This window comes from Schistocerca americana, chromosome 3 (assembly GCF_021461395.2).
Source record: "Schistocerca americana isolate TAMUIC-IGC-003095 chromosome 3, iqSchAmer2.1, whole genome shotgun sequence".
Taxonomy (NCBI): Eukaryota; Metazoa; Arthropoda; class Insecta; order Orthoptera; family Acrididae; genus Schistocerca; species Schistocerca americana.
The window spans coordinates 217,207,464-217,233,706 of record NC_060121.1 but is presented as its reverse complement, the minus strand read 5'-3'; the positions used below and the strand labels follow the sequence as shown (position 1 = coordinate 217,233,706).

The window sequence follows — 26,243 nt, the reverse complement described above, 5'->3', positions numbered from 1 at the left end:
ATCGCAGGAGGCGCACATTGGCACGGCGCGTCCCAGACGGTAGTTGCCGCACGTAGAGTCCCGTCCACCAGAGGGCACGCGAGAATTCGGACGCGACCTCTGCCGGCATAACAACAACAACAACTCCGGCAGCACGGGCCGTGCCCAGTCAGTTAACATCGGGCATGCCTAGGACACAGTCCCAGTCTACGCCAAGTGAAGTGTGACGTAAACGTGAACAGTGTTACTACAGTTACCAGCTGGTTAATATTGCTGGCAGAAAAATCTCTCTGATCTCAAAGTTTTCTGAATCAGACTAAATTATTTATTATGTACAAAATCATTTCAGAACCAACAGGTGAAGTGGAACAGCTGTTTGCTGTTTTTGAAGATTAGTCATAACATCATTTTAAGTTTTTGGTGTTACGAACAATGGTTTACTGATTTAAAAAATTGTGTTTGTATGTTTTCAGGGAGACACTTACAACTATTTTAAGTATGTCTCTTTTAGGTTGCACTGTAAGGTAAAAAGAAGGAAGATTAATGTAACATCAAAGAATGGTCATAAAATATGGAGCACAAACCTAGATTGGAAAAGGCTGGGTCCTTTCAAACGAATCATGCCAACATTTACCACACTCTTAAATGATTTAGGCAAGCTGCAGAAAATCTAAATCTGGATGGCTTGGGGTTTCAACCACTCTCTTACTGATTACAAGTCTAGTATCTTATCACTGTGCCACTACATTGGTTGGTGTAAAGCAGAAATGAGCTATGAAAACACAGAATGTTTTGCAAGGTACAGAGTACATCAAAGTTCTGTATTAAGGCATAAGCTATTCTTCAATGTGGGAAAGAAGACACATTAAGTTGCAGACAGGCATAATTAAAAGACATGAACTTAAAGGTTTCAGCCACAGCCTTCATCAGCAAAAGAGAAACACACACCATTGATAATACACACAAGCAAGCACACCTCATGCATACACGACTGCCAACACCGGCATCTCGGGCTGGGTCCAACATTGTTGATAATCCTACCTGGCATTTCCACTGTCTCATATGCTATTCTTCGTATTTACAAATGATTTACAAAACCATTTAACTGAAGAAGAGCCTATGTTGCAGGTAAATAACAGACTCTTTTTTTTAAATGTTACAATGGACTGAGATGCAACAGAAAATTTATGCAACAACAGAGTAAGCAGAAAGATGGTTAAGGAACAACAGCTTGGCTGCAAATGACGACAATATAATACAGAAGAACTACAAACATGTAAAAACTAAATCTCTGCCTGAACAGGTGCAACAGTACTGCCAACCACCCTGTCATCCTCTGCCAACAGGCGTCAATGGATGCGGATAGACATGTGGTCAGCACATCGCTCTCCTGGCCTTTTTCAGTTTTCATGACTGGAACTGCTACTTCTAAGATAAGTAGCTCCTCAATTGGCCTCACAAGAGCTGAGTGCATCCCGCTTGCCAACAGCGCTCAGTAGAACGAACAATTACCCATCTAAGTACTAGCACAACCCGACAGTGTTCAACTTCAGCGATCTGATGCTAACCACCGTGGCAAGGCTGTTGGCACATAAGAACTAAAGCCAGAGTGATACAGTAATACGAATGAAGACAGCACTGAACAAATCACCCTGCACAACATCTCTAGGAGAAAGTTTATGGTAGTATGGATATGGCACTACCGAGTGAAACAAGCAAACATTGTGATGTTTTAACAGTGGTTAGCCACAATTGAGTAATTTCAGTATTCACAGTTTGCTAAAATATTGCTGACAGTTTAAGGAATATGAGCATAACTAAACAGTCATTTAAAATTTAATCATGGAACACACCGTTCAAAGAATTTAAAATCACACTCATAGGTTTGCTGAAAAGATAACATTTGGTGCAACAATAATGTATCAGCTTATAGACATATGGATTAATGCGTGCGACCATATCATTTAGGAACATCCAAAACTTTATTTTGAGAATACTATTTACATATACAACACTGGAGCTTGAAGCTGACTTGTGTAAAATCACTATGATGCCTGGTGAAAAAAGAAGGAGCCAAAAGCACCATATGATTTGTCACATTTTACACTTTGGATACTAAGCCTGAGGATGGCTCAGGCCACAAACACTTTGTTCAAAAGTCTGCACCTGAGTGTAGCGATTTTCTTGATGCATGAACCACCTATCTTTCAAAAACTGGACTCATTTGAGACCCATATGGGAACAAAGTACAGTTGTCTCACCACCTGCCCCTTGATGGGTGCTGCCTTCTGCTGCCAATTTCTAGAACTATTTTGAAAGGAACATTAGATGCAAATAACAGCTGCTGTTACGAATGACTGAGCCAATTTGTGTTGCAGTTTCGTGCATTGACTCAATAGGTCTTGCATTATTCCCCCCCCCCCCCCCTTCCTATGATGTCACATTTACCGTGCAATATGTTGAGTGAGCAAGAAATTACGGAAACTCAAGAGGAAGAAATTGCTCAATAACTCATCTCACACACTGTTTTTGGAAGGATAATTATATTTTCTGTCATCATTATTTCAAAATTAGTTATCTATCAAAGAACTAAAGTAAAAATGAAAAATAAATCTTGATGCCTGGTCTGTTTTTAGTATGTATTACTACTGAAGATATATCAATTACATATATGGCAGTGATACTTTAAACAATGGCATAAATGGCCAGTTTTCTAGACCCAACATGCTTTATAGTGGCCTGTATTCAAAGTGTTAAATATGTAGTTTTAGTTCATATACAATTAGCTAAACATATGGTAGAGTAATGTCAACAAAGATGATGAAAGCTGCATGGAAACTCTTGGATGGAATACAAACATCACTTACATTAATTATTTAAGTAACGAGTAAAGGATAGAAACATAAAACAGAACACACACACACACACACACACATTTTTTTCCCTTGACAAGGATACCCACAGAGCAATATTGTCAGACAACATGCCTCTGTCAGGGTGTGTGTGTGTTTGTGTGTTTTTAAGCTGTGACACTGTGTTCATTCTCTTGTTTACATACACGTGTGCTGATTAATAAATCCACTGTTACAAGTTTAAGGAAACCTATTAAATAAAAAAATACTGAAAAGAGGATACACCTGCAAAAAGAATGTTGGGCATATTCAATAACCATATACTTGAAGCCTAATAAGTCTGTCTGGCTTTTATTACCTTGACTGTGAATGGTAAATGATTTATTTCCCCAGTTACAAGTAACTGACCTGTAGCCAGCGTGGCTAAGTGGTGGAGCTGCCACTTTTGGGCATCCTAGAAAACTTGATAACAGTAGAACATGGAAAATAAAAGACATATTTGGCTGTGATATCTCATATACTTATGATAATGATCCTGGAAAGAAACTATAAAAGTCATGTCAGGCACAATTAAGAGAATGCTCCTGAATAAACCCTGGAAAGAGACAATAATAATTTTATAATATTATAACCATACCTTTACCGTCAATGGATCTGAAGTATGAACTTAAATGATGAAACAACTACTGAGAAATACAGTGGGGAAATGAGACTTTTGGTAGCATACAAATTAGAAGATCATAAGAACAGTAAGATAAAAGAGGCGCTCCATGATCTACAAACAGTAAAATAGACCCAGTAATATAGAAAAGAATGACATAACCATCTACTATGTATGGATCAAAGCTGGACACCAAGGAAACAGGCAAACATATGGCACCAAATCAGTGTAATATGGCTTATGGAAAACAGTTTGGAGTCAGCTCGGCACTTTTGGTTTCGTAATGGCCAGCATGTAGGCACGTTCGCTGATTGGGTGAAACAGCAATGCTTTTACAAGCTAATCTCGTCACTTTTGAAACTTTCTGGGCAATTAAAACTGTGTGCAGACTGGGACTCAGATCCAGAACCACGCATTTTACTGTCAATGCTCTTACTATGTAGGTGACCCTCACAGCTTTACACCACTAGTACCGCTTCCTACTTTCAAAACTTCAAAGTTCTTCAGCGTACCTTGCACTCCTGGATGAAGTGATACTGCCCAGAAACGGCTTAGCCACAGCCCAGGGGGGCTGTTTGCAGACTGAATCTATTACTCTGCACTGGAGAGTGAGCGCTTTGAAACTTTCAAGCAGATTAAAACGGTGTGCCAGACTGAGACTCCAACCTGGAATCTCAACTTTCATGAGTAATGATCTTACTGACTAAACTATCGTGGCACAACTAACAACCCACCATTACATCTTTACTTCCACAAGTACCTCTCTTCTGCTTTGTTTTGGCTCCAATACACTATGCAATGATCTAATAATGCTGCATAATAAAATACTCTCAATGTTTTACTCTTTCCCAAACAGTCAATCACTACAATACCTTAGTCTTTTCCCAGTTAAAAATGGATTTCAGTTTTTTCAATGTCCTTCCATCTTCCCCACCCCAATTTTTTACTGGGGTTCCATCTGAGGGATGTAATCAAGAATTCATGTATCAGCTACAGCCACATAAAAACATCAGAAAGTTTTCAGATTATGCTTCAACTTCCACCAAAATAATTTTCAAATGTTTTTCCTGGAATATACAGGGTGGTCCAATGGCAGTGGCCAGGCCAAATATCTCACGAAATTAGCATCAAATGAAAAAATAAGAAGAACAAATCTGTTCTGAGCGTGATAGGGCTATGGATGGAACACTAGATGGTGCTGTCGTAGGTCAAACTGATAGAAACTACATTTTTTTAAAATAGGTACCCCCATTTTTATTACATATTCATGTAGTATGTAAATAATATGAGAGAAGCAAAGTTGCTACTTACCATATAGCGGAGATGCTGAGCCGCGATAGGCACAATAAAAAGATTCACGCAATCATAGCTTTCGGCCATTAAGGCCTTTGTCAGCAGTACACACACACACACACACACACACACACACACACACACACACACACACGCACGCACGCAAGCGCAAATTGCACACACATCTGCAGTCTCAGAGAGCTGATACTACACTGCAAGCAGCAGCACCAGTGCATGATGGGAGTGGCAACTGAGTGGGGGTAAGGAGGAGGGGGCTGGGGTGGGGTGGGGGAGGGATAGTATGGTGGGAGTGGCGGACAGTGAAATGTTGCAGTTTAGATGGAGGGTAGGAGAGAAGGTGTTGAGGGGGGAGAGGGTAAGTAGCGGAAAGGAGAGAAATAAAAATAAAAGAAATTAAAAGACTGGGTGTGGCGGTGAAATGACGGCTGTGTAGTGCTGGAATGGGAACAGGGAGGGGGCTGGATGGGTGAGGATAGTGACTAATGAAGGTTGAGGCCAAGAGGGTTATGGGAACGTAGGATGTATTGTAGGGAAAGTTCCCACCTGCACAATTCAGAAAAGCTGGTGTTGGTGGGAAGGATCCATATGGCACAGGCTGTGAAGCAGTCATTGAGAAGAGGGGTATCATGTTTGGCAGCGTGTTCAGCTACAGGGTGGTCCACTTGTTTTTTGGCCACAGTTTGTCGGTGGCTGTTCATGCGGACAAACAGCTTGTTGGTTGTCATGCCTACACAGAATGCACCACAGTGGTTGCAGCTTAGCTTGTAGATCACATGACTGGTTTCACAGGTAGCCCTGCCTCTGATGTGATAGGTAATGTTAGTGAACAGACTGGAGTAGTTGGTGGTAGGAGGATGTATGGGACAGGTCTTGCATCTAGGTCTATTACAAGGGTATGAGCCATGAGGTAAGGGATTGGGAGCAGGGGTTGTGTAAGGATGGACGAGTATACAGTGTAGGTTTGGTGGAAGGCGGAATACTACAGTAGGAGGGGTGGGTACGACATTTCTCATTGCAGGGCACGACGAGAGGTAATCGAAACCCTGGCGGAGAATGTAATTCAGTTGCTCCAGTCCCGGATGGTACTGACTTACGAGGGGGATGCTCCTCTGTGGCCAGACTGTGGGACTTTGGGAGGTGGTGGGAGACTGGAAAGATAAGGCACAGGAGATATGTTTTTGTACAAGGATGGGAGGATAATTATAGTCAGTGAAGGCTTCAGTGAGACCCTCGGTATATTTAGAGAGGGACTGCTCGTCACTGCAGATGCGACGACCATGGGTGGCTAGGCTGTACGGAAGGGACTTCTTGGTATGAAATGGGTGGCAGCTGTCGAAGTGGAGGTATTGCTGGTGGTTAGTAGGTTTGATATGGATGGAGGTACTAAACTGCAACACTTCACTGTCCGCCACTCCCACCATACTATCCCTCCCCCTCCCCGCCCCAGCCTCCTCCTCCTTACCCCCACTCAGTCACCACTCCCATCATGCACTGGTGCTGCTGCTTGCAGTGTAGTTTCAGCTCTCTGAGACTGCAAATGTGTGTGCAAGTTGCACTTGAATGAGTGTATGTGTGTGTCTACTGCTGACAAAGGCCTTAATGGCCGAAAGCTATGACTGTGTGAATCTTTTTATTGTGCCTGTCGCGGCTCAGCATCTCCGCTATATGGTGAGTAGCAACTTTCCTTCTCTAGTATGTAAATAAATAGAAATGTTTGAGTTGGAACATTTGTTTCGCTTTGTGATGTGTGGCGCTTCTCACAAATATAGCAACACATCTGATAGCACTGTGCGCAATTCATTACTTACATTAGGTACGATAATACGCTTGTCTAGTCATAATAATTACGCGTATACATAATCTTTTTAAAATGGAATGTTTAACAGTCACAGAAAAGGTAGATGGTGTTTGTTTATAGATATTGTGATCAAACTGCCCAACACACTTGTGTTATGTATGTTGATCGTTATCCCCTGACTGACAGCATCCAAGTGCCTGGACCTTTCATCAGATAGTTAATGTATTTAAAGAAACCAGAAGTCTTCAGCCAAAGAAGAAGGCGCAACCAAGAACTACAACAAATGAAGATACCTAAATAAGTGTTTTAGCCACAGTTGGAGCTAATCCGCACATCTGTAGCAGACAAACTGAGCGGGAATTGGGAATTTCAAAAACGTCGGTTTTGAAAACTCTACATCATCATACATTTCACCCTTACCATATTTCTATGCACCAGGAATTGCATGGTGGTGATTTTGAATATCGTGTAAGTTTTTGCCACTGGGCACAAAATAAATTACAAGACAGTAACAGGTTTTTTCAAGAGTTCTATTTAGCGATGAAGCGTCATTCACAAACAGAGTTAACATAAACCGGCATAATACGCACTACGGGGCAATGAAAAACCCACGATGGCTGCGACAAGTGGAACATCAGTGACCCTGGTGTGTTAATGTATGGTGTGGAATTATGGGAGGACATCTAATAGGCCCTTATTTTATTGATGGCAATCTAAATGGTGCAATGTATGCCAATTTCTTAATTAGTGTTTTACCAATTCTAATACAATATGTTTCACTTCATGACACAATGGCAATGTACTTTCAACATGACGGATGTCCGGCACATAGCACGCATGCAGCTGAAGTGGTATTAAATAGAATATTTAAAAACAGGTCGATTGCTCGTAGAAGCACCATACAATGGCCTGCACGTTCACCGGACTTTACATCTCTGGACTTATTTCTTTGGGGAAAATTGAAAGATATTTGTTATGATGATCCACCGGCAACACTTAAAAAGTATGGGTCAGTGCATTGTAAGTATAGGTCAGTGCATTGCCAATGCAAATGAGACAATTACTGAAGGCGATCTACTTGCTGTTGAGAGGAATTTCGTTATGCGTATTGTCAAATGCAATGAAGTTGAAGGAAATCACTTTGAGCATTTATTACATTAATGAGGTTATTACAGTCACTCACGCAGTAACAGCATGTGTTCCCATGATTTATAATAAGATTACTAAAGTAAATGTATCACATTGGAACAACACAAATAAAGTCCAAATGTAACTACTTTTTGTGTTTTAATTTAAAAAACCACATTGTTACCAACTGTTCATCTAAATGGATGAGGCATATTATAGTTGTTGGAAAATTACAGCACCACCCATCACAAAACAAAACAAATGTTCCAAATCAAAATTTCAAATTTATTTACATACTATGCGAATATGTAATAAAAAATGGGGGTACCTCTTAAAAAAAAATGCAGTTTCTATCAATTTGACCTATGGCAGCACCATCTAGTGGGCCATCCATAGCACCATCTGTTTTCCCCATCACGCTCAAACAGATTTATTCTTCTTATTTTTTCATTTGGTGCTAATTTCGCAAGATATTTGGCCCGGTCACTATCAGTGGACCACCCTGTATATGATCTTGAGTCAACAAACATGGCACCCACCTCACAGGATATTAAGAACTGCTCGACCTTTTCTATTGAACTTTCTACTAACTCATTAATCTCAATCTTTCATCACGATACTATGAATTTTGTCAACCTTAATTTTGGGTGAAACCTGTAGTATCCATCTGAAAAATGAGGCTACCTTCCATTCAGAAGGCTGTTGCATGCAGCAACTGTTATATTGACTTGTAAATAATAGATTTCACCTATCTGTCGTCCTATTTAAATTTTATTGGCATATCTAGATTTCAGCTAGAAACTAGCCATTCTCAATGCACTATCTTTTTTGATCAATGCATGTAATGCCTGTTGGTCGGGCTTCATCCACAGTTAATTGAATACTACTCAATACTATACAATGAACAGTGGATGAAGCCCGACCAACAGGCATTACATGCATTGATAAAAAATGACAGTGTATTGAGAATGGCTAGTTTCTAGCTGAAATCTAGATCTGCCAATAAAATTTAAAAAGGACAACTGATAGCTGAAATCTATTATTTACATCTGAAAAACTTAAAATTTTCAGGGCTCACACCAGTACATGTAAATTTATTTATCAATAATAATCATTCTAAAGTCTCTGTGAAGTTTTCCAAATGTTTTTCTTTTAAATAATAAAAATTTATTCATTTGTAGGTGACATCAGTCACGTACAACTGCTTCCAAGGAACTACTCAACATTGCAACTGTTTGGGGGGAGGGGGCAGACCATTAAGAATTATGTCCATACACAGTTCTGTTGCTTAACCCAGCTTTCTAAAGTTTAATAGGTATACACTAGATGTATTAACCCACCACTGTATATTCTATCATAAATCTCTCATTTCTCATATTTGTTTTAAACTGGCATTCTGTGAACTGTTTACGAAGAGACTCATTCTGAGACAGAATAGTTTTGGGCCTGATGGTACCACGGAACCTGTGAAAATATGCTATCAGAGAGGGATTTCTTTGATGCTGAAATTCTCTGAGTACAGTAAAATGGAGTGGATGTTATTTTTAAAGCAATGAAAATATATCCTAAAAGCATTGCTGCACGGTAAGTTCTTGAGAAAACTTGTGTTACATAACAGCATGGCACACTTCATCCTTCTATACTTACACTTTTGGATGGTAACTGACTGACATTTTGAAATTTATCAAATGACCAGTATGTGTGTGAAAGAGATATTTCCCTACCTTATTAGCACTGGAGAAACCTTCAAGATTTTCAAGATTAGCCCTTAAAAAGTCTGCTAATTTTGAATCAACTTGCTCATAGGTTTTTTGCTGCTTGTGGTGAGCCTTTTTATTTGCAGCATCTGCTCCCATTTCCACTGGGTGATGCAGTGGTAATGGTACACCAAATTCTGCTCCTGCTGCTGAACTTGGATATGCAGCACTTCTCAATAAATTTGCAGCAGCCTCTTGAACTGAAGGATTTAACTGGCTTGTACCTGAAGGGATACAGAAAATAAATCTTAAGAATAAACCTGCTGAGTGTAATTTCAATTCCAATTAATATAAAATAAAAGTCATCTGAACCTTAGCTTTAGACACTTTGTAAACAGCACATGTTTAAATAATGAATATAATCTACAGTCATGCATTTTCCCTATGTTCAAAAACGACTGTAACTTACAAAAATGTGAGTACTGTCCAATAAAAATCTTTACTACAATAAATATGTTGTGGGAAAACGGGTGGTTACAGGTCAGTCTGCAGTTTCAGAGTCGTTAGGAGCAAATTCCAGAAGACAAACTTCCTGCCAAGGCAGGCTGATTGCTTGGATCGGCACCACACAGAGTCACATGGCATCTATGGGAGGTGCGGATTTTGAGGTTCCACAGGATGCTTGCAGCAGAAGGCTAAAGGATACTCAAATGTCTGATTGACACTGTTTATTTGCAATCTGACTAACTAATACACTGAAAGCTAAGTCTGAACTTTAGAAAAAGGCGAAGTACACAACTGACATTGTCCGAGTCTGTGGGGTGAGAGCTAACAGAAATAACAATCACTGGCACCACTGCGAAGTTTTAACTTTGAGAAATGCACTCCAAGTGAGAAATACAGACTTGCAAGAGGTTACCCAAGGCTGGTGATGAGCGACAAGGAGTTGGCATCCCAACAATCTGACTAAGAATTTTCTCTAATACAAAAAAACTTGGGTTTTTAAAGGATTGTGGCAGCTCATTGTTTCTCTCATGATTGGGGCCATTGTTGTAGCATTCTAATCTGTGTAAACCCAGTCCGAAGACAGTTTGATGCAGCTCTCTACACTACTCCATCCTCTGCAAATCTTTTCATCTCCAAATAACTACTGCACCCATTTGAGCCTGCTCAGTATACCCAGCTCTTGGTCTCCTCCTGCAATTTTAATCCCCCACATGACCTTCCAACAATAAATTGAAAATTCCTTGATGTCTCATTTCTTTTAGTCACATTATGCCACAAATTTCGTTTCTGCCCAATTCCTTCCAGTGCTTTCTCATTAGCTACACAACCTAGCCATGTAATCTTCAACATTATTCTGTAGCACCACATTTCAAAAGCTTCAATTCTCTTTTTGTCTGAACTGCTCATTGCCCATGTTTGACTTCCATACAAGGCTGCACTCCAAGGAAGGAGAGAGAAGGCAGCAACAAGACTCTGAAGTGATACGCATGGTATTACCTAAAGTCAATGTTTTACTTATGAAAATAAATGACAATTCAAAGATCAATGATATGGAACAGAAATAGATCAATTTTTACAACTTTTTTAATGCAGTCTATTCTCAGACTTATCAATCACTAGTTTCATTCCTTACTGAACATCTTCAGATTCAATGCAATTGCAGAGCAATCAGTCAATTTCAAATGTTGTGTACAACATACTGACTTATGAGGAATATGTACAACACGTGAAACCAACTGGCTGCTCTTGAACTATGATGGAGCTAAAGACACTCAGTAAAGAATGAAACCAATGACGATTTGTGAGGTTTCCTTTGCTTTTGGAGTAGTTTATCAAACATGGCTGTCAAACCAAAGTGGCTCTTTCCCATCCTCACAACTTTGCTCTGCACATACCTGTCTAGGGCTTGTGCATAATACTACTGAACTTGATCCATTTCTACTCATAATTTGCAATCCCAAAGATGAATGTTCAATGTTGACTACCTCCTCAAGATTGAAGATTTAATTCCCAAATACTGTACTGCAGCCACATAACACATAACATATGTCTTATATCCAAGAGCCTATTTATGTTAAGACAATATTAAAAACTGACAAACTATTATACATATTGGGATGAATGTTCACTATGCAGTAGAGACTGTGCTATTCAAACGTCCTGGCAGATTAAAGCTGTGTGCTGGAATACTTGAAAATGGGACCTTTGCCTTTTGCGGACAAGCACTCTACCAATTGAGTTGCCACTCTCACAGCTTTACTTCCACCAATACCTCATCTCCTGCTGGGTAAAAATTCATTTTGGAAACACTCCCACAGGCTGTGACTAAGCCATGTCTACGCAATATCCTTCTTCCAGGAGTGCTCATCCCATGGCATGCAGGATAACTTCTGTGAAGTTTGGAAGGTAGGAGAGAGGTACTGACGAAAGTAAAGCTGTGGAAGAGGTTCATGAATCGTGCTTGGATAGTCAGTCATACAGCACTTGCCCATGAAAGGCAAAGGTTCCAGTTATGAGTCACAGTCCTCAATATTTTTAATCTGTCAGGAAGTATTCTACATATCTTTGAAGTAAAGTGAACAATAGAATCAATCAGTTAAATCAAAAGTTAAGAACACTATTGTCAGCAACTCATGGAAAATGGATAATGAAGATACATTATTTATGATTAGTAGAGGATGAGAAGAGATGTGTTACAGCTGCAGTATACGCCACAGATATTGGTGTAGCCAACTAAATTGTTCCATTTGCCACACATTGCAGACAATGGCACACATATCAGCCTGCTAATACAAACCTCCTGCTGAATCAGGGATGTATGTAGGCGCACTAAGGTGCATGCCCTTCTGTGTTAGTTCAAGTTGGTTCTTGTAATAACGACAAGCAGCATTTGGGCAATTCTGGACCACATCCACGATAAATTCTTTCTCCATTCCAAAACATTCTCTTCCAATTGTATAGGACTCCATTACCTGTAACCAGAGTGCACTTTATCAACAACAAATTTTAGTTTTCAATACCTGTGATTCTACACACCTATGCAACGAAATCAGAAAATCCTACTGCCTCAAATTTGTGATATAACAACAATAGTAATAATAATAATAATAATAATAATAATATAATATGAGAGCAGAAAAAGGTCTCTACAGTCTTAGAAGTTTTATTCCAACGTAACTAAAATAATAAGCCTTTTCTCCCTTATGTGCATCAAAGAATCAGGTGCGTGAACATGTTTGTTAAAGGAAAACTACAAGATAAGAAACTGCTTCACTATTATCTTGGAATTAGACTCAATCTGCTTTGGGAGATTTAATCAGAAAAATGTAAAGGGGGAACAACTTTCAGCCAAAGGAGGAAGTGTAATGTGGAGTAGTAAAATTAATGTATGGTCAGCTGCTCTGATACAATGTGCAGATGAAGTGTATGAATCCAAAACTACAATCAGTTTCAAGATGTATGTCATCTGATTTTAATCTAATGAGGAATTACCTCCGCCCTCCCAAGCCTAGGGTCTCACCTTACAAGTAATGAGGGAGGAGGAGGAGGAGGAGGAGGAGTACCACCCATGTAAAAAAAAAAAGACTGGGCCCGTAAGGGCCCTTTGCCAAGTATACAGGTGAAGATGGTCAGAATTTTTAGACACTGAAGAGAATACAGCAGTCTCAATTTGTAAAAAGCAGAACAACTATCTCTGTATCACATTACCTATAGTGCATGCACTCCACAGGAGCAGCTATAAAAGGTGTTTGCTCTCCATGTTAGGGGTATTGTAGCCTAAATATATGCTGGCAATAGCTCTACTATGCCTTTGGGAGTAGTGAGCTCATTGCAATAATAGCCTACATATGGAATACTTCAAACCGAGCCTCAGGAAAGGTTATGGCATACCCTGCAGTGACCCGCAGTTCTTGGGGTTCTGGGTGAACCATGGGAAGTGGATGGCTAGACATTGGTGGTTATTATTAATGTGATGACCATGACTGGTGGGGCTTAGTAAAATCAAGTGGAAGGGAAGAAGAAGGAGGAGACTGAGGAAAGAATGCACACTTTATGGAAGCTGTAGACAAGAAGCCAAAACTGGAGGGGCTGCAATACTAAAACCAACTCTACAAGAATATGTGGACGCAATGGAATACACAAATGACAGGATGATGATGATTTAGCTGAGGACAAGTAATGTAGCGAATGATTATATCCAAGTATAAGCACCACAGACAGGAAAGAAAGAAGAGAGCACTGAGGAATTCCTAGAGAAATTAGAGAATGAAATTACTGCTTCAGCATATTCTTCTAGGGTTGGTTTCACTTGATCAAAAACTAAACCCTTAATCCTAAGTGCCTTTCAATGAGAGCTGTGTCATCTGCATACGATTACATTGTTTACCCATATTATGAATAATAGTTATGCCGTAATTACTAAGTTTTTGTTTTAATTACTTTTGTTTTGCTTACACAATCAATGCCTCACAAAGATCAATGACTACAACAGACATATTCTTCCGTTCATTTAATGCTTCAGCTACACAAGCTAAATTGTTTGCTACTGTTGTTTCCATAGATCTGCATTCTTAAAATCATGATGTATCTCATATAATATGATATTTTTCTTTATGAAATTTACTACTCTTCTTCTGAAGGCAGTCTCTACTATTTCAGACATGGTATAGTAAATAGTACTAGGGTGATAATTCCAGGGATCTTTCCATCTCCCTTTTTATATACAGGCACTACATCCCCCACCCCCAAGGCAACATCAAAATATTCTTTTTCTATGACTGAATTTACAAGAAGAGTCAACTGTTGCATCAACCAATGACTACAATGCTTGATTATCATAGTAAATATACCATCTAGGTCTGGGGATCTTATCTGAGCTTTTTGCTACAGGATTTCAGTGATTCTTGAGTTTGTCTTACTACCTCACCATAACACTAGTTACAAGTGTTATTGATTTCATGTGATGATATGGATCTGTGTATTGCTTTGCATCCTTCTACAGTGTTATTTTATCTCTGGGCTGCCCTATTTGAACCTTTCCTATTTTTGTTTATGGGGGACCACACAGTATTAAGACACATTATCAAGCAGTATTAAGACATATTATTCAAAGTAGTGACTTCATCTAAATAAAAGCTAGAGATGATTATTTTCATCAGTCTATTGCATTCTTTCTTCTTTGCTTTGTAAGCATCAAGGTTACCACATAACTGGTATATATTGTAATTTTCGTATAATATCTTAAACGCTACATGACAATAGTCATATTCCATGGACCCTACAGACAGTTGTCTCTCCGATGCAGAAAGAAGTCAAGGATGCACATTTAATTCAAATGTAAAACAATGAAATAACATTGAATTACTGTATTATGGCGCTAATTCTATGTTAACATATTACATTAAATTTTAGAGTTTCTTGAAAATACTCTTCAATGGAATTGAGGGACTTTCCCGACAGTAATTTCCTGAATTCAGTCTTAAACTTCACTACTTTGTTTACAAGACATTTGATATGCTCTGGTAGGTTGTTGAAAAATGTGTGTACATGTGTATCTGACCCCTTTCTGTACTAAAGAAATCCACTGAAACCTTGCAAGGGTTATTTTTGGCTCTTTCATTATATTCAAGCCTTTCACTATTTCTTATGAAAAATGAAATATTTGTGATGACAAAGGACATTAATGAATGTGTGTATTGTGAAGCATCCTATTTGTCAAAATACCCAGTTTTTGGAAGAGGTCTGTGCAGGATGCTCTTAAACAAACACAGAAATGATTCCTGTACCACACTTCTGTATAATGGAATGCCATCCCTGAAATTCGAATTTCCCCAAAAAATGATTCCATAACTCATTAGTGAATGGAAATATGCATCATCTCCTATATGAGTAATAATGTTTGCTGCACACATAGTTGACCCAGGTGCTTCATTAATTCTAGGCAGTGGGTTTCCTATGAAGGTTATGATCTGTCAATGTTCTACTTCTTATATTTCATTGTTTGAGAAACTTATTTTAGCAGCCTGTGGAGTTTTGTGAGAAGTATTGAAATCTATTTCCTAAGTCTTGTCAAAATTAAATGATAATCCATCTGCTTTCTACCATCTGTTGATGTTTTCAAATCTCTCATTAGTTGCCTTTTCAGTAAGAGGACTTGTGTTATTTTTTATTCCTATATTTGTATCATCCACAAAAAGTAAAAACATGCTTAATGTGAAACTGAGAGTCTAATATCATTTACATATGTTACGTTGGCAGTTTGCAGTCATGGCTGACGGTCGCACACGCCAAGTACTCTGACATTATCAACAGCAGTTGATGAACACAATGTGCCGGTTTGGATAAATTGCACTGCTTTTCATGACTTCCTGACAGTGTCTGTTTAAGATTGTTCTTAAAAAATATCGGGCTTCTAGTTTTCATTCATTTCGTGTCTTCTGGTACATAAAACTTACACTCAGCGAATATCTGTGTGGCATCTACAAACTTATGTTTCACGTCTGCCTGCTGCCTAGAAGTTAGCTGTGCAACTCATCGGAAGGTAACTAACTAACCAACCAACTCAACCAAGCTGGTTGCAGTGGCTATGGGAGTGTGCATTTTGGTGTCTGTGTTGTGTATGTGAATGTATGTGCTATTGCTGGCAAAAAGAGCAGTGCTTGAAAGCTTGTTTTCTGTTATGTATTACTGTGCTCCCTGCATTGATCTTCTCTAGGTGAGTGGTTGCCTTTCCTTTATTTTAACTTTCTTCCATCCAGGAATTTCCATTACTGTTAAACAGAAAAGTAATGCCATGTGATAAATGTGGATGTTGCCATAGGTTCGTTAGTATGGGAGAAACATGTCAGGGTTGCGGGTTGGTGTTTCATTGTGTTGACTAAAGCAGGGAAGCCAGTGAATGAGGGCTCTCCCATGGACCTGTAGATTCTGCAGTCGAGACAAGAGACTCACAGAACAGGGAAGAAAGATTTGTACCCTTCAGGCAGAATTAGAAATAGTATATCTTGAATTAGACAGGTTGAAGTGCAAAATAGAAAATGGGAACTGGCAGAAGGTGACAAGTCATAAGCAAAAGCAGAAAACCTCTGAAATTACATTTCAAATTCCAATCACAAATCACTGCATGCAACTCACACCTGGCAGGAGAAGTAAGTGTGGATGATTAAAGGGGCCAAGGTAGCACATCATCACCAGTCCCGTTTTCCTTGAACAGATACCTCTACATGACTGTACATCAGAGACAACCTACCGCACAAAATCCAGAGGAAGAAAATCCGGAGGTCTATCAAAGGTCAACAAAGGCCAGATAAGGGACAAAACAGAAGAAAGGGAGATATAGGAATAAAGGCAGGCGATGTGCCCCATCCAGGGGGCAGCTGGGAGCCCCCAAAAGCAGCGAGCAATGAGGGGGACATACATCCCTCACCACTTACCAGAGGTACCCCACTCAGAAACTGCCAACAAAAGACTAGCAACACTGACAGGGCAAGAGAAGCACAGACAGACAAAATATGAAGAAGTCAAACACATCACACAAGATGGGGGAGGAAGAATAAAAGGGCTGGGATGGATCACAAAGCCCAGATAGTCACAGCCTGGTCTGAGCAGAGGAGGCAACACAGTGTTCTTCGAACACCTCAATGGCCCGATACGGTTAAGTGGCCCTCCCTTATAGAAAGTGGCAAAAGTCCCAGTCATGAATAAAACCTAATACTAAGTCAGCCACTGAGGCATTGTCTCTTAACACTGGGGGTAGCAAATCAGGGAGATTAAGAATCCACTGCAGGGCAGCTAGGAGAAGTGAGGGGTAGCTCCATCGCGAACGGCTGCCCAGTCAAGACTGAGTGTCGCAGTAGACTCGGGTTGGTGGGGATTTGAAGGGAGAGAACCAAGCTACATGTCAGTGTTTCCAGATCTTGCATGAAAGCATTCCTCACAGCTCCAGTGCCTTGGAGATCTTATTTTATGGACTTACCTTGTACATTATACAATAATTATCAAATAAATTTAAATTTTTTAAACAATTTTTAAGTTCAGTGACTTTTTTTTTAATTTTCTAAAGTAGCCTATGTTCTTTTTCAGGGTTCAAGCTATCTCCATACAAAATTTCATCTAAACTGATTTTGCAGTTTAGTTGTGCAAAAGTAATGGGCTGAGTTACTATTGCATTTATAATATGGGATGTCTACAACAGAATGTCCCAGTTTCAATGGTATATTAAAACAGTTTAATTTAGACTATTTACAACAAATTGTACATAAAAGTGAAAGTAAACTAGCCCAGTTTTCCTACAAATATTCAGTATGTGCACCTTTAGTCATACTGTACACATCCAACATAAAATCCAAAACTGTCTCCACAATTTGATTAACAAGTCTGGAGCAAAGGAAGCAACAGTCTTTTCAATTCTGTGTCTCAACCTTGGCAAATTATTAGGTAGTGGCAGAATGTAGACACTGTCTTTTATAAAGCCCAAATGGAAAAAATTGCATGGCTTGAGGTCAGGTGAATTAGGTCAGCAGCAAAGAGCTCCATCGTACTGACCATTACAAGCAATCCAACAGCCAGGGACTTCCGACATTCAACCACTCCCACAAAAGAAGATGCCAATGGGGAGGGGCTCCATCTTGCTGTCAAAGTTTAAGTCATCTTCTACTTGGGGAAAGAGCCATTCTTGCAACATATTCAAATAAGCCACCTGTGTTACGGTAGCTTCAGTGCAAAAACACAGAGAGGGGGAGGTTGTATACTGGACAACGGGACACAACACAGGAAATGTTTAATTTTGGGGAATCGCTTTGATATCATACAAGTTCATGAAGATGTTCTGAACCCCTGATTAGAACATTATGGGTATTTACCTTCCCACTTCGATGAGAAGTTGCCTTGTCACTGAACAACACATGATCAAGAAAGTCATCTCTAAAGCAAGTACCAACTGTAACTAGTATAGACACATGTGTAAACATCTCTTAAAACCTCCCACATGGTCGTCTTTGGCAACTGAAGCTCAAGACTTGGTTTCTGAACAGATATCTTACGACTATGCAGTTAAGATGCCATGACACAGTCATCACCATCATCTTCAAACAGTTTTGGTCATCACGTGCTTTTCCCTGCACACATACATCCAGTCATTTTCAATTGACTACACCATCAGAAGATGTCTACATCACATGGGGGGTGACAAACTTTAGATGGAACACACACTGAACTGAAATTAAAGAGTCACTCTTAGCAAGCTGCGCAACACAAAATGCCATGTTCAGGAGATGACACTTTGTGTATGTGGCACTGCAAGTGGAAACCAACAAAGCAGTACCAGCATATAAGCTTATTGAAAATTGTGAGTAACTCTTTAATTGTGACCCTGAATTCCCAACACTGTATGATGCTTAAAGCTGACACTACTAAAATTTACAACTAGGACCTTCTTTTATGGACTCCTTACATTAGTATGGGTAATTGTGAAAGCACATTTCCTTCCAAAACCAATTACTTCTTCCAACTAGGGTCTGAACACAGCTGAAGCTTTCCTCTGGGACACTAACATATGGCTTTACTAAGTTCAGACATCTCCAGGTCTCTCACATACTCCCAGTCGCTTTCAATCAACTATCTCTTGCTAAAGACTGGATCCACCACTGATTTACCATGTCAAAAACCACACTGCTCCTCTTCTAACTGATCTTCCACTTTTTCCCTCAATCCTCTTTCCAGTATCCTCTTCATTATTTTACTGCTTTTGATACAAGTGTAATCCCTCGACAGTTACCACACACATTTCTGTATCCTTTCCTGAAGATTGGAATTACTGTTCACTTTTCCCATTCTGTGAGCACACAGTTCTGTTGCATATGCACCTTAGCAATCTACATAACATTGCAGCCCAGTACCTAGAGTTGCCTTTATCATCTTCACATTTATTTCATCTATTCAAGCTGTCTTTCCTGTTTTCATTCTTCTGACAGCTAAAGTGTGCGTCATATATCTTGGCAGCCGAGTTTAGGTTCGTTCTGCGCATATGACGTCACAAAACACAGTCAGCCAATGAACAGACAACGACGTTGCCAGATCTCGACAGCAGTGCAGAGCAGGGACGAGTGTATTCAGTTTTAGAAACGTTCAGTCATAAATAAAGTAATAGAACAAAAGCAATCTCTTGATAGCAGACTTTCTTTTACAGAAGGTTTGGAAAAAGCATTCTTTTCCGCTTCATATTCTATTAATTAATTAAACCAAACAAGCAATAAGACTCCTAATTCAGGCGATAGCAAGGAAAGGTGTTTGTTTCAATCTCACGAACTGCTTTTTCGCAATAAAGAACAGCGGTAATTGTTTATTTCCTATTGTACTTCGACGAAGCGTGAGTATTTCATAGTCATACCAACAGTGTTTAGAAGTAGCTGCGTGAGGTGTTAGAGTCTTTATGGAGTTACACTGTTCGTTGAGCTGAGGTAGCGGAACGGTTAAGGTGTTGGACTGCCAAGTGAAAGGTTATGAGTTCAAACCTTGTGTGGTGCTTAATATTTTCTTTATTAAAAAACAATATTGGAGTGCCTTACTTCACGAATTTTATTCGTTTGAATGAAATTTCTAGTGCTTTGCCTCTTCATTAATTTTTTCGCTGCTGCAGACACGTGCTCCCCGCATTCCGCGCTGTGCGCGATTTTGTCATCACTGCACTTCTCGCCTGTGCAGACACATGGTGTTCCCACTGCTTTGACACACTTATCATTCGATTTCACAAAAACTATTTGGCCAAAAAATTTGATTTTTACACGTCTTCTTGCCTGATACCTTCCCCCCATAAATGACTTAATTTTGTTTTGATGTGCAGCATTAAATGTAGTAAACCATTGCACGAAATTTTGAAGAGTTTGCAGAGGCAAAAGTCCATAGCGTATACTTTCCGTATGGTCGATTTTAGTTGCCACAATGTTGAGAATGAAATGTGGACAAGATACCCAAATTTCATATAATATTTACTGTATAACAATATCTCATTTAATTTAAGTACCACATAGGTGTCGTATGTAATATTGATAAATATTCCGTCTTTCGCGACTGTAATAAAAGTTTTATATACACACGGCGCGTTTGGCTTTATTTTAAAGCACTTCCATCGGTGAAAGGTATGGCACATACACAATGGTATTCATGTTCTATTTCTTGTTTTTGTTCCACAGTCACAGTTTTACCACTGGTATTGAAATATATCCCTCTTCTGCAACTGTAATAAGCGACTTATTTAGACCAGACGCGTTTCTCTTTTTTGAAGCACCATAAGAGGACTGTATTTTGCGTCCTCCATTGCCAAGTCACCTTTCATAGTTTTGTGCTGCGGTAGCACAATATTCAACGTTTGTGTTGGGTCATCAGTGTTTTGGCAAATAAATGCTGTTTGTGTGTGCCACACACAAAATTATATTTGGCATAGCTCTGAGCACTTCACTGACAGACGGTATATTCAAGTCCTAATGTTTTTGTAAGTCCACAGTTTTGTTTAATGTATTTTGTCTACTTCCTTTTGATTGATTGAAGTGCTTTAAAATAAAGCCAAACGTGCCCAGTGTAAGTAAAACTTTTGTTACAGTCGCGAAAGGTGGAATATTTCTCAATATTACATACGACACTTATGTGGTACTTAAATTAAATGAAATATATAGGTATCTTGTCCACATTTCATTCTCAACATTGTGGCAACTAAAATCGACCATACGGAAAGTATACTCTATGGACTTTTACCTCTGCAAACTCTTCAAAATTTCGTGCAAAGGTTTACTATATTTAATGCTGCATAATAACTGCGTTGAACATCGAAACAAAATTAAGTCATTAATGGGGGGAAGGTATCAGTCAAGAAGATAGGTAAAAATCTAATTTTTGAGCCAAATAGTTTTTGTGGAATCGAATGATAAAGAGTGTCAAAGCAGTCGGAACACAATGTGTCTGCACAGGCGAGCAGTGCAGTGACAAAATCGCCCACAGCGCGGAATGCAGGGAGCACGTCTTTGTAGCAGCGAAAGGGTTAATGCGGCCGTGGTGGCTTTACTTCATGAACTGCGCGCTCCCCCCTACACGTAAGCTTGCGAACTATGCTATACTATGGCGCTGCTTCTATTGGCGCGTGCGTCGTGTGCAACTGGCAACGCAGCAATCTCCAGCGTCTGGGCGGGCATGCGCGAGCCGCCAAGATAAAAGAATTGAACTATAGTACTGTATCATCTTTCTCTTTTTTTCACACCCAGATCCTCCCGCTGTACTTCTCTTTTCATAATTATTTTTACATTTAGTAGTTTGTCAAAGTACTCTTTCCACCTTTGTCTTATCTCCTTTGGTTGTGGTATTAGTTCACCACCAGCCCCTTTCATCAGCTTTGTGTAAATTCTTTCATTCCTCTTACTTCTTTTGATTCCACGACTTATTCTTATCCTAATTAACACCCTTTTCCATCTCTTGTATGAATTCCACCAACTTTTCCTCATTTCTTCTGCTACCATTTCCTTAAAATTCTTTCTGCTTTCCTGGTATTTCCATTTGCTTTCTTCAATTTTGTCTCTGTTCTATTCTTGTCATGAGTTATTCTTTTCCTTAACTGCTTCCTTCACCTGCTATTTCTCTGATCGTGTCTCCTTATCCTTCATCCTTCCAGACATCCTGCCACAGGTGTTCTCCACATTGTTTACAAATGTCTCTTCAAACTTACCCCATTCCTCTTCCATATTTCAATAGTCAGCACTTGGGACTTAAAGCTTAAGCAACTCACCAAACTTTTTCTGTACCTTTCTATCTTCTTGCTTTTACACTTTTATTTTCTTCTACTTTATTGCCTGTATTCTTTCCATTTTACCCATCCTCATCTTTGCCACCTTTGCTCCATGGTCTCCACGAGATCTTCTCCTGGAAATGCAGTTACACCCATCAACTGCCAAAGATTTTGCTTTTGCACCAGGAAGTAGTCCTCGTCCTTCTTTCTCCCCAACCATTTGGCTATTTTTCTTACTGACTCACATACGCCAATAATTCATACATTTATTTTACAAAACTCACATAATTTCTGTAACATAATTCACTACAGTTTTTCATCATTCTTTCTCCCATTTTCAAATCCAGGAATGTAACAATATTATGAGAAGGAAAGTTGCTACTCACCATATAGCGGAGATGTTGAGTCACAGACAGGCACAACAAAACACACTTACACTTATAGCTTTCGGCCATTAAGGTCTTCATCAACGACACACACACACACACACACACACACACACACACACACACACACACTCATGCAAATGCAACTCGCCCACATGACTGCAGTCTCAGATAACTGAAACCACACACTGCGATGTTGTTTGGGTGCGTATGTGTGTCTATTGTCGACAAAGGCCTTAATGACCGAAAGCTGTGAGTCTTTTTGTTGCACCTATCTGCTACTCAGCATCTCCACTATATTGTTTCTCCCATTTTCATACAACCAATTACCTCTTCAATCCCTAGCTGTTCATTTCCCACCTAGACATAAAATCATCCATCACTATCAACATCCACATCCATAATTTCATTCTCAAATTTCTCTCAGCAGTCTTCTATGTACTCCTCTTTATTTCCTGTCTGTGATGCACATATTTAGATGAAATCCTTCAATCCACTACTCGTCCCCCCCCCCCATGAGACATGGACCTTGCCGTTGGTGGGGAGGCTTGCGTGCCTCAGCGATACAGATAGCCGTACCGTAGGTGCAACCACAACAGAGGCCAGACAAATGTGTGGTTCCTGAAGAGGGGCAGCAGCCTTTTCAGTAGTTGCAAGGGCAACAGTCTGGATGATTGACTGATCTGGCCTTGTAACAATAACCAAAATGGCCTTCCTGTGCTGGTACTGCGAACGGCTGAAAGCAAGGGGAAACTACAGCTGTAATTTTTCCTGAGGACATGCAGCTTTACTGTATGATTAAATGATGATGGCGTCCTCTTGGGTAAAATATTCCGGAGGTAAAATAGTCCCCCATTCGGATCTCCGGGCGGGGACTACTCAAGAGGATGTCGTTATCAGGAGAAAGAAAACTGACGTTCTACGGATCGGAGCGTGGAATGTCAGATCCCTTAATCGGGCAGGTAGGTTAGAAAATTTAAAAAGGGAAATGGAGAGGTTAAAGTTAGATATAGTGGGAATTAGTGAAGTTCGGTGGCAGGAGGAACAAGACTTCTGGTCAGGTGACTACAGGGTTATAAACACCAAATCAAATAGGGGTAATGCAGGAGTAGGTTTAATAATGAATAGGAAAATAGGAATGCAGGTAAGCTACTACAAACAGCATAGTGAACGCATTATTGTGGCCAAGATAGATACGAAGCCCACACCTACTACAGTAGTACAAGTTTATATGCCAACTAGCTCTGCAGATGACGAAGAAATTGAAGAAATGTATGATGAAATAGAAGCAATTATTCAGATAGTGAAGGGAGATGAAAATTTAATAGTCATGGGTGACTGGAATTCAAGTGTAGGAAAAGGGAGAGAAGGAAACGTAGTAGGTGAATATGGATTGGGGCTAAGAAATGAAAGAGGAAGCCGCCTGGTAGAATTCTGCACAGAGCACAACATAATCATAGCTAACACTTCGTTTAAGAATCATGAAAGAAGGTTGTATACATGGAAGGACCCTGGAGATACTAAAAGGTATCAGATATATTATATAATGGTAAGACAGAGATTTAGGAACCAGGTTTTAAATTGTAAGACATTTCCAGGGGCAGATGTGGACTCTGACCACAATCTATTGGTTATGACCTGTAGATTAAAACTGAAGAAACTGCAAATAGGTGGGAATTTAAGGAGATGGGACCTGGATAAACTGAAAGAACCAGAGGTTGCACAGAGTTTCAGGGAGAGCATAAGGGAACAATTGACAGGAATGGGGGAAAGAAATACAGTAGAAGAAGCATGGGTAGCTTTGAAGGATGAAGTAGTGAAGGCAGCAGAGGATCAAGTAGGTAAAAGGACGAGGGCTAGTAGAAATCCTTGGGTAACAGAAGAAATATTGAATTTAATTGATGAAAGGAGAAAATATAAAAATGCAGTAAATGAAGCAGGCAAAAAGGAATACAAATGTCTCAAAAATGATATCGACAGGAAGTGCAAAATGGCTAAGCATGGATGGCTAGAGGACAAATGTAAGGATGTAGAGGCTTATCTCACTAGGGGTAAGATAGATACTGCCTACAGGAAAATTAAAGAGACCTTTGGAGATAAGAGAACCACTTGTATGAATATCAAGAGCTCAGATGGAAACCCAGTTCTAAGCAAAGAAGGGAAAGCAGAAAGGTGGAAGGAGTATATAGAGGGTCTATACAAGGGCGATGTACTTGAGGACAATATTATGGAAATGGAAGAGGATGTAGATGAAGATGAAATGGGAGATACGATACTGCGTGAAGAGTTTGACAGAGCACTGAAAGACCTCAGTCGACAAGGCGCCGGGAGTAGACAACATTCCATTGGAACTACTGACGGCCTTGGGAGAGCCAGTCCTGACAAAACTCTACCATCTGGTGAGCAAGATGTATGAAACAGCCGAAATACCCTCAGACTTCAAGAAGAATATAATAATTCCAATCCCAAAGAAAGCAGGTGTTGACAGATGTGAAAATTACCGAACAATCAGTTTAATAAGCCACAGCTGCAAAATACTAACGCGAATTTTTTACAGACGAATGGAAAAACTAGTAGAAGCCGACCTCGGGGAAGATCAGTTTGGATTCCGTACAAACACTGGAGCACGTGAGGCAATACTGACCTTACAACTTATCTTAGAAGAAAGATTAAGGAAAGGCAAACCTACGTTTCTACCATTTGTAGACTTAGAGAAAGCTTTTGACAATGTTGACTGGAATACTCTCTTTCAAATTCTAAAGGTGGCAGGGGTAAAATACAGGCAGCGAAAGGCTATTTACAATTTGTACAGAAACCAGATGGCAGTTATAAGAGTCGAAGGACATGAAAGGGAAGCAGTGGTTGAGAAGGGAGTAAGACAGGGTTGTAGCCTCTCCCCGATGTTATTCAATCTGTATATTGAGCAAGCAGTAAAGGAAACAAAAGAAAAATTCGGAGTAGGTATTAAAATCCATGGAGAAGAAATAAAAACTTTGAGGTTCGCCGATGACATTGTAATTCTGTCAGAGACAGCAAAGGACTTGGAAGAGCAGTTGAATGGAATGGACAGTGTCTTGAAAGGAGGATATAAGATGAACATCAACAAAAGCAAAACGAGGATAATGGAATGTAGGCGAATTAAGTCGGGTGATGCTGAGGGAATTAGATTAGGAAATGAGACACTTAAAGTAGTAAAGGAGTTTTGCTATTTGGGGTTAATAACTGATGATGGTCGAAGTAGAGAGGATATAAAATGTAGACTGGCAATGGCAAGGAAAGCGTTTCTGAAGAAGAGAAATTTGTTAACATCGAGTATAGATTTAAATGTCAGGAAGTCATTTCTGAAAGTATTTGTATGGAGTGTAGCCATGTATGGAAGTGAAACATGGACGATAAATAGTTTGGACAAGAAGAGAATAGAAGCTTTCGAAATGTGGTGCTACAGAAGAATGCTGAAGATTAGATGGGTAGATCACATAACTAATGAGGAAGTATTGAATAGGATTGGGGAGAAGAGAAGTTTGTGGCACAACTTGACCAGAAGAAGGGATCGGTTGGTAGGACATGTTCTGAGGCATCAAGGGATCACCAATTTAGTATTGGAGGGCAGCGTGGAGGGTAAAAATCGTAGAGGGAGACCAAGAGATGAACAC

At 39.7% G+C, this 26,243-nt stretch overlaps 1 protein-coding gene across 1 annotated transcript in view; it reads right to left on the bottom strand.

Moving 5' to 3' along the window:
* The window catches only part of LOC124605613, a 94,029-nt gene that overhangs the window by 46,957 nt on the left and 20,829 nt on the right, over positions 1-26,243 (bottom strand). Inside the window, exons 4-5 of the mRNA XM_047137420.1 lie at positions 12,233-12,407; positions 9,457-9,713 (exon numbers count right to left, since the gene is read on the bottom strand). Coding sequence (XP_046993376.1) covers positions 9,457-9,713; positions 12,233-12,407 — 432 coding nt within the window. The remainder of the gene's footprint in view (positions 1-9,456; positions 9,714-12,232; positions 12,408-26,243) is intronic.